Below are 10,000 nucleotides of genomic sequence, written 5' to 3'. Positions count from 1 at the left end.
ATCAAAAAGCTAGTTAAATATTAAATATGTTAAAAGGAATTAGGTATAAAGTAGGCAGATACACTCGGAAAATTGTATAAGTCGGTTATCAGATCTGTTATGGAGTATGCTGATGTGCTTTGGGACGGCAGTACTGAAGAGGAAAGCGAACTCCTTGAATCGGTTCAGTATGAAGCCGGGGAAGTCGTGACAGGTGCTATGAGGGGAACTAGTAGGATTCGCCTTATGGTAGAGCTGGGGAGGCAGGAGATGAAAGTCAGACGCGATATTCATAATTGTGTGATTTTTTATGTGGTAATTAGAATTTTGGTGTAAATCCCCCGTGATGAGCTCATTTAGCTCTTGGGGCAAACATGTACATAAATATGTTTAAATAACAAAAAAAAAATAAAATAAATAAATAAATAAATAAAAATAATGGATACCATTGGGAAGGACCATTCTTCTCATAGCACACTTCGCCCGTATTGCACAAGGACGAGAACGAGAAGGATGATAAACGCGAAAGACTAAGTATGGTGGCAGAAGGTTATAATTCAGCCTGTGGACGGGCCCTTTGTGCAGAGGCTTTTAAAAAGAGAAATAACACTGTTAACTCTTCGTTACTAGAATACTTGATTTAACTATCGGTCACATGATCTTAAAACAGGTTACTATTTCGTGAGCCGTAAAGAAGAGGTAGCCCCCACCCCGGTTAAGTGATGGACTTGATTTCCTAATGGTTAGAACTTCGTTAACGTCAAATTTACCCTTGCGTTTCTCTCTACCAATATAACCGCTGTGACTTTTGTTCAAAACATCAAGTGATTAAAGGGCACGCAAGGCGTGTAAAACAAAACTGTCAGCATCAGTCGCAATAGTACCTTCATTAGACTGGATTTTACCTGAGCAGTTTCTTCCGTCTCCTTCATAGCCGTCTTGGCCAGTGCAGTTGTTAGATCCTACGGTATTCGCACAGGTGGCATTCACGTGGCACTCGTTTTCAGATGAACACTCGTCAATGTCTAGAACCAAAATGAACACAACAAAGGGAACTCGATGAATGCAGTCCAAATAATGCAACATGGCAACGACCACGAAGTCGAGATGTGCCAAAACACCACGTGACTCATGGGCACGCAAGTCGTGCAAAACAAAACCTTCATTAGACTGGACTTTACCTGAGCAGTTTCTTCCTCTTTTACAAGTGCAATTGTAAGATCCTATGGTATTTGTACAGGTGGCATTCACGTGGCACTCGTTTTCAGATGAATACTCGTCAATATCTGGAAGCAAATGAACAGAACAAAGCGATCTCAAGGACTGCACTCCAAATACAACAATGTAGCAACGACCAAAAGGTCGACGTGTGCCAAAACGTCACGTGACTCATAGGCACGCAAGGCGCGCAAAAAAAAAAAACCTGTCAGGATCAGATGCAATAATACCTTCATTAGACTGCACTTTACCTGAGCAGTTTCTTCCTTCTCCTTCATATCCTTTTTTGCAAGTGCAATTGTAAGATCCTATGGTATTCGTACAGGTGGCATTCACGTGGCACTCGTTTTCAGATGAACACTCGTCAATATCTGGAAGCAAATGAACAGAACAAAGCGATCTCAAGGACTGCACTCCAAATACAACAATGTAACAACGACCAAAAGGTCGACGTGTGCCAAAACGTCACGTGACTCATAGGCACGCAAGGCGCGCAAAAAAAAAAAAAAAACCTGTCAGGATCAGATGCAATAATACCTTCATTAGACTGCACTTTACCTGAGCAGTTTCTTCCTTCTCCTTCATATCCTTTTTTGCAAGTGCAATTGTAAGATCCTACAGTATTCGTACAGGTGGCATTCACGTGACACTGGTTTTCAGATGAACACTCGTCAGAACCAAATGAACGTAAGAAAGCCAACTCGAGGACTGCACTTTTAAATTCTTATTTCAAATAAAACAACATGGCGACGACTTAGAGGTCGATGAGCCAAAACATCATGTGACTAATGGGCACGCAAGGCGTGCAAAACAGAAGTGTCAGCATCAGTCGTGAGAGTACCTTCATTAGACTGGACTTTACCTGAGCAGTTTCTTCCGTCTCCTTGATATCCTTTTTTGCACGTGCAATTGTAAGATCCTATGGTATTCATACATCTGGCATTAACGTTACAGTTGTTTTCAGATGAACACTCTTCAATGTCTGGAACCAAATAAACATAGTAAAGCGAACTCGAGGACTGCACTTTACAACTCTTATTTCAAACAAAACAACATGACAACGACCAGGAGGTCAAAGTGTTAAATGATCACGTGACTAGTGGGCATGCAAGGCTTGCAAAACAAAACTGTCAGTGGCGGTAGTTGGTTATTCGAACCCTTTCAGTGAGAATGAGGTTTTCATAGTTCCTGTCTCGAGCTTGCAACAAAATCTGTCTACTACCGATCTCACACAGGAGCTCGTCAACGGGAGCCTTTATCTCCACTTTATTCCTTAAGTCAACCCTTTCCAGAGTAAATTTATTTTTAGGAACAGCTAGATTTCCTGCATTTTCATTGGCTTGCTGGACACAGGTTATCAGTTCATATACCTGCTGTACCTAATATGGTCAAGAAACGCTTCAGCAGTAAAGCGGGATGAAAACATTTTTGCAGCTCTGAGTAAAAAGGGGCTACAAAAGCCGTTTCGGACCGGAATTGACCGAAGCAGAAATTGATGCTTTAGTCGACAATACTACCCCCAGGAACACCAAAGAAGAGTCGTTGATCCTCAGTGGAGTTTTTAATAAAACAATTATTCTACTCGGGCTTGCTGGATATAAAATGATTGTAACCAGTTCGGCGCTATGCGCCTCGTTGGTTATCTATCACTTCATAGCCAGCAAGCCCGTGTAGAATAATTGCTAAATATGCATTTCTTTCCGTATCCTCAGTAACCGTATGCAGAAGCATCGTTCTTTTGACTAAAAAAGGAAACGGAAGACGCTAAATCGTTTGTACCATTGCTTGAGTCGACCCTTTTCGAGTAATTTATTTTTAGGAACATTTTTTTCCCGCGAAAAGTATTATATTTCCCTTGACGCTGAGATAGCTCTGTTTAATTGGCTTTTACAACCGTGGGGGTGCTGAATCTCTCGAGGGAGGAGTTCTGGGATATTTATAAAGGCTTTATAAAGAGCATTTATAAAGGCTCCCCTTGGTGAGCTAATGTCTGGCATCATTAACTGAATTGCCTTGAAAATCCTATCTCGATCCTATTTTTGAAAGAAGCCCTCAGTTGTGTGCACCTGATAGATACATGTTCAACTAATATCCCTCCGTTTTGGACCAGGTCGTTCCACATCTTTATGCTTTGGACAAGAATATTTGAACGATTGAAATAAAATAATTTATCTTATTTTTTTTTTTTTGCCTTGGAGGATAGATATCAAGTTATTCAACTTTAAAATGGCACGTTCGATTCTTTGGCATTGGTCAAATTATTCGCTTAGCTACTTGGCTAAAACCAACTAACAGGATATGGGATGCCGATCTCACCCTTTTCGCAGTCTCGTCCGGTGAATCCCGCTTTGCAGATACACTTGTAGCTGTTATCTTCGTACAATGGCAGACACGTTCCATTGTTCTTACAAGGCCAAACGCGACATGTTGACTATAAAGAATTAATCCAGGCTTACTTGATATAATAATAGACTTGCGTGGAATTTTAGGCTAAATCTCGATTGCTATGAGTTTGTCTAAAGTCTTAGCTAGAGGCATGGCCACACGATTACTTCATACGTTGTTGATCTTGAATACACAGCATTTCATGCTGTGTATTCAAGATCTTAAACCAGCATACAGTCGGATTCTCTTCGTGCTAAAGTATTCCTGTAATGAGCTTGGCACTCTTTTATGCAAATTTTCTTCAACTTGATAATGGCGCAAGATGAACCGAAACGTCGGTTTCTATCACTTATATCTCTTGTCTCATGTCCTTGTTAACGCAGTGAAACCTTCATCGTCCATTTCAACAACCAATTTGATAAGCGATACTGATTAAAAAGGAGTTAATTAAAGGTAACAAAGTGACATTGACGGTGAATAACAGCTTGGCCTTTCAATATTTAATTTATTCCTTTCGGTTTTGCACGATAAGCTGAGGTTGTTATATCTCGGCGACAAAGAACGTCAGTGACAACTGGTGACGGTGATGGTGTGCGACGCTCTTCGTAGCACTATTCTCATGTAGGCAATGCGTCCCTATCTTTTAATACTTTCATGCTTATTGCATCTTATTTACGTCGTAAGACTTTGAATTTCTGTGGTTTGTCAATATTATCGCAATAAAAAAATATTAAAGAACAAAAGAATCAAAAAGGAGAGTGAACACAAGAACACACGGTATGCCATAAAAGTCCAGGACGCTTTCGACTTACCGCGATGCTGAAGTGGTGAAAGAATTCGTTGGACATGAATTTGTCCGAGTTGTTGTACTTGTCCGATGGGAGAACTTCACAAAGCAGTTTACCGTTGATGTTCGGGTAAGCAGCCAGGTTGTATGAAAAACATGTCGGAGTTTCCAAACAGGCAAACGAGCACTGGGGCATCCAGTCAACGTGACTGTACCCAAGAATGGTGATATTCAAGTAGGAGAATTTGTCTTCTTTAAAGTTTACAAAACTGACATCATTGTTAGGTTCACCTCGACTGATAGCTTTGTCGGCTTTTTTCTCTGAAATAGATGAATTGCAGCTGAACACAAAAAAGGGAAAGATATCGAGCACACCACGGCGAACATGAGCTCCTTGACAACATCGGAGTGTTTACAGTTGAGGCCTTGTCTTAAGGATGTCGTTAAAAAAAAATTGTTCGTATTTCGTCAGGTTGTGCTATGACAATAAAATTGACAGCATCTTGTAGTTTTTAAACCAACGAAGTATTTTTCTGGTTGCAGAACGTTGTTTTTATCTTTGTTAGGTTCTCAAAGCAAAAACAGTTAGTCTTAATCTAAAGCTTAAGGTTTAAGCTACAAGGGATTTTTAAGTTTCTGAAATTTTCTAAGCAATCGATAAATTTTCACCAAAGCGGTGTCAGCGTTTTTCAGTTTGTTCACGTGTTTTGATTTTATACCATACTTTGTTTAAATTCCCCGTCAAAAACATTGTTTTGAACTTTGATAGAAGGTAACAAATGCAAAAAGCGAGATATAAAATGTTGCCGACACCCTTTAGCTAAACATATCAAATAACGTTCAAACAAAAGAATACTTTTCTCGATTTAAAACTACATACAAGGACCAATAAAGTGATGTTAATTTCATTCTTATAGCATAAATACTGACGATATAAGAACGTTTTTAGAAAACTGACACCTATGACGGGCCCTCATTTAAATTTGTCGAGTTCAGGTTAAGGTAAAATTGAGTGAAAAAACAACGTATCATACCTGTAGCAACTGCATATGAGTGGACAATTGTTAGTATAAGCAGAGAAGCTTTCAGAAATGTCGTACAGCCAAAGGGTTTCATCCTTTCTGCTTACTTTACGGTGCAGGACTGTTCGACCGTCAGTTTAGTGCAAACCAGTGAAGTTCACCAAATGCTTATCCAGACGTGAAACGACTTAATAATACATGGTCCGTGGTTTTTAAGGGTGTTTCTACCTAATTGTGGATAAAAGCACCAATTAACCACATGAATATTTCATCTTAGTCCCGAGGACATCCCTCTTGAAATTCAAGCAACCTACAGGTACTTCATTATATAATTTTTATTATACTTTTCTATACAAGATTATCACGTACCTAATATGAGATCTTTCTTTCCAACGTTTCGCACTGATTCTTGTATGTTTATTTATTTATCCACTTTCACCACAACTGTGGTGGGGGTCGCACAACAGAGCGAGGCTCCAAATTAAGTGCGCCCTTTTTACCCTCCCAACCATGATATACCACAGAAGACAGACCACAACACCGGGAACTACATGCCCTACTCTTTGCGACAAGTGTGCGGGTTCTTTTACGTCCCACAGGATTATGAACATTGAAGGGTTGTGAGACGGGACCTCCGGCTTATCGTCCTTATCCGAGAAGACTAGAGAGTCTAACCGTTTGCAGATGTAATTACAAAGGCAGCACTTTCTTCGCAGTTATTTAAAGACCCTGAGTGTTCGTCCGGCCGGAGTTGAACTCACGACCTCCCGCGTGACAGCCGCGTGACAGCCCGGTGCTCAACCAACTGAGCCACCGGTGCGCGGTTAAAGTGTAGATCAGAAAACGCGCGCCTTGGCTAAATTTAAATATAAAGAAAGAATAAAGGAAGAGTAACTAACTAAAGATTAACTAAGTTCCTACCAATTAGCAGAGGAATTTCCGAACGGGAAACGATAAAAAATAAGCACACTTGTCAGGACTCAGTAAAAGCCAAAAACCGTCCCCTTTATTATTCTGCCATATCCACTAGAGTTGCTTAAACACCTCGCCATTTATGTAGGACATTTTCAAGATCTGCAATATTACTACTTTCAGCTTCAACGTTGTCAAAGTTTGCAAGGAATCTGTCGTGTGCAGTACATACTGGACATATCGGAGGTATTAAAGTGTCAAAAGATTCGAGAACATTATTTAGCCTAAGGAAAGACTGTGTAAGAGTTTTGACCCAAAGCTCATCATGTTCTTGAACGATCGAGACGTCATATAATACGGCTCAATATCTAATTGCTGTCTTAGTGTGTAGCCTTGAAATGGCAGTAAATTGATGGAACGATTGAATTCGGATTAATAGTAACTAATAAAGAACCGGTCTTTGTTGACGTTCGTAACACATGGTATGCTCCCTGTTCCCTGGTTCAGAAACAAAATTGCATGGAATCCTCTAAAACAAATAAAGAACAGGACTCAAGCACAGAAGCTCACAGTTTTCCTCGCGCTTCGCTCTCGGAAAAAATTTCGCGTCTCGGGACAGATAAAGTCCGCGGGCAAATATACGAGAATATTTTAGCGCCAAATGAAGGGTATTGTTTATTTAGACCCACAATCGGTGGCAAACGTCTTGAAATTGGTTTTCTTACTGAGTTTGAATAATTGTCCCCTCTCCCCTAGAAATTTGAATGAATGAAGTCTTAAAAATTCGTTTATGGTCGTTGTAGCCTGACTCAGTATAAATGCCTTTAAAAAGACACTTTCACTGTGGAAATCCGCCTCTTTCTAGTGGCGTTACACCGGTTCCGAGTTGGCCAAACTCTCATACATTTGCTGTACTTTTTGCCGTGTTTGGACCCCAGCCAAGATGGCGTCATTAACCGTAGAAAGGTCCATTAAGAACACTCCTCAGGTTGAGAGTCGATGAAGAACGTTTTTATTTTGCTAATTTTTATTTTAAATGAAAGCATAAAATACAGGAAAATGAATGTAAATTAACCCAAATACCTTAAGGCATATTTTGTATGACATAACAATGGTTTTCATCTCAGTCTTTATTAATAAGCCGTTCTTATTTATAATCGTTTCAAAATAACTTAAACACCATCAAAGTTATCAGGTGAAACAAAGTCTAATGTAAATTTTAAAAAAATCTTAACAAGGGTTTCAGCCTCACATTGCAAAAATATTCAAGAACAGTCAGCCTCAGCTCCAAAATTAGACGTTCTTATAAGACGGTGCCTACTAATTCAAAGGTATCTTTGCCCCGGTTTGTGATTATGCAGGAAATGTGTCTCTTGACAAGTGTCATTGAAATCCAAAAAGAAAATTGGGGGTAACCACGCATTTTTCCAAGATAATTCATGAATAATACTTGTAAAAAGCTTTAAAATACAAAGCAATGTATGGCGTTCTTTCTCAAAATGAAGCTTAATTATCTCTCAAAAATGCATGGTTACCCCCAATTTTCTTTTTGGATACCAAGACTACTTACTAAGATCTACTTTCTCCCGATAGTTTTAAACCGCGCAAAAATATCCCTGTATTAGTGAGCATCACTGATAGGAAACTCGAGTATCTCGAGATGCGCATGGCAGATATATCCAGAAAAAAATTTTGTTTTGTAAGTTATAAATGCACCTGTAAATTAGTATTATCAACTGGTGGATTAGTATAGTGTTACTATTATCAACTGGTGGATCAACATGTGTATTATCAATATATACAGTTTACTTTTCTTTTAAATAAAAGTAGCACAACAACTAGCAATTAAATAATACTTTCCGACTGGAAGAGTGTAAACTAAGGACACACTTCAGCCGAACAAAAGATTGTTTGATCTATTTAAGGTCGGACTTGTAGCTCGCTAAACTGTCTCCTGCCGTCTTTTTTTTTGAACTGAAGTCAGTGAAACGTTACCTTCAAGTTCCAGTTTTTTCGGAAATTCAAGAACAGTGTGAATGCCTTATCAACAAACAGTAACTCAAGAAGTCTAAAAAGGATGTTCATTAAGTGTAAGACGATCGCTAATGGGCGATGCACGTCACAAAGATCAGAAAATTATATTCTGTTTTCGGGACACATTTCTAATGCGAGATGCGTGTCATTAAAAATATTGTCAGATTTCCGAACACTTTTTTCTTGTAATTAAAGTAATCATTATCCAGTAGCATAGTTCGTTAACATTACAAATTTTCTTAATTCCTGTCATCATCATTGTAACTTTTTTCATTATTGTTATTCACAGGCTACACCTATAATCCAAATAACAATTATTAATGAACGAAATGATATATGAAATGAATATTGAACTGCGGATATGAAATCAAGTAAAGCTATGATCCTCGCAGTTATGAACGCAATTTTAGCAAGAGCTTAGAGAAGCCTGCAAATTTCAGAACTTCAACGGGGTTTGAACCCGTGACCTGGCGATACCGGTGCGACGCTCTAACCAACTAAGCTCTTGGATCTTGCCATGACAGATCTTGCCATGACAGATCTACCTGCTACTGCTACAACCTTAGCCAACATAGGTACCTCAGATCATAACCCTGTACTCATACAGCTGGAAATATCAGCATCCTATGACAAGCCATGCAAAAGGAAAGTTTGGTGCTATGAAAATGCCAACTTTTGGGACATGAGGGGACATCTTTCGTCAATTGACTGGTCTGCACTCTTCAAAGACAATGACAATGATCCAGAGAAAGTCTGCACAAAGATCACGGAAGTCATCTGTGATGCCATGGATGCCTATATCCCAAGCAAAATGGTTACCAAGAAAACAGGGGACAAAGCCTGGTTTGATGACAAGTGCAGACGACTTGCAAAACGGAAAAGGCGTATCTACCGTAAAAGTAAAAAGGTTAGCACTGCCGAAACAAGAAGTTGTTTCGTTTCACTGGCTGCCACATTCACTGGACGAAAAAAACGGATTTTCACATATAGCAAATGTGGAGCAAATGCATGGCAAATGCTACATTTGTGCACGTTTGCTTAAATTTGCTGAAAAGCAAAGATCAAATTTGCGACAGTTTTTCTATCCAAGGCAACGCTCGTAAATGTAACATTTGTCTTAAATTTGCTGTTGTGATTGAAAGTAGGTATAACATGGTACTTTTCTTAATATTTGGAGGGGTAGTAAACATGATGTTAAAACTAAAATTTTGCAAGTACAAATGTACTTTCCCCGAAGTTGTAAATTTCATCAAACTGTCATCATTGCACCTTTTTACAAGGTGAGTAAAGGCGAGCAAATACAGTTTTTGTACCCGTTTGCTCGGAGCAGCAAATGTGTTCAAATATGAATTTTTGCAGAGATTCCTCAGAATAGCAAATGTGGCCAAACGTGTAGTTTTGCAGGGTTTTACTCAGGAAAGCAAATGTGTTCAAGGATGTATTTTTGTAGAAATTTGCTCGGGATATTAAATGTAACCAAAATACGACTTTTTTCACATAATTGCTCTGCATACCAAATGCAGTCAAAGAACCAGGTTTTCATGCTTGTTTACGATAGGAAATTTGACTATTTGCTCGGGTAGCCTTGTGATCAAAAAATAAATTATGTTTTTGCTCACTGTAGCAAATGTGATAACAATATCATTTTTGCTTAAAGTAGCAA

The 10,000-nt window shown here is 39.0% G+C and overlaps 2 protein-coding genes across 2 annotated transcripts in view; both read right to left on the bottom strand.

Moving 5' to 3' along the window:
• LOC138032941 (uncharacterized) overlaps positions 1-5,668 on the bottom strand; it is a 24,010-nt gene extending 18,342 nt beyond the window's left edge. The window contains exons 1-2 of the mRNA XM_068880664.1: positions 5,404-5,668; positions 4,395-4,690 (exon numbers count right to left, since the gene is read on the bottom strand). Coding sequence (XP_068736765.1) covers positions 4,395-4,690; positions 5,404-5,485 — 378 coding nt within the window. The 5' untranslated portion in view covers positions 5,486-5,668. The remainder of the gene's footprint in view (positions 1-4,394; positions 4,691-5,403) is intronic.
• LOC138031339 (uncharacterized) overlaps positions 1-10,000 on the bottom strand; it is a 154,314-nt gene that overhangs the window by 66,038 nt on the left and 78,276 nt on the right. The gene's annotated exons all lie outside the window — the stretch shown is intronic.

This window comes from Montipora capricornis, chromosome 14 (genome assembly GCF_036669925.1).
Source record: "Montipora capricornis isolate CH-2021 chromosome 14, ASM3666992v2, whole genome shotgun sequence".
NCBI lineage: Eukaryota > Metazoa > Cnidaria > Anthozoa > Scleractinia > Acroporidae > Montipora > Montipora capricornis.
Note: the sequence above shows the minus strand (reverse complement) of the source record. Positions and strands in the feature narration are given on the sequence as shown.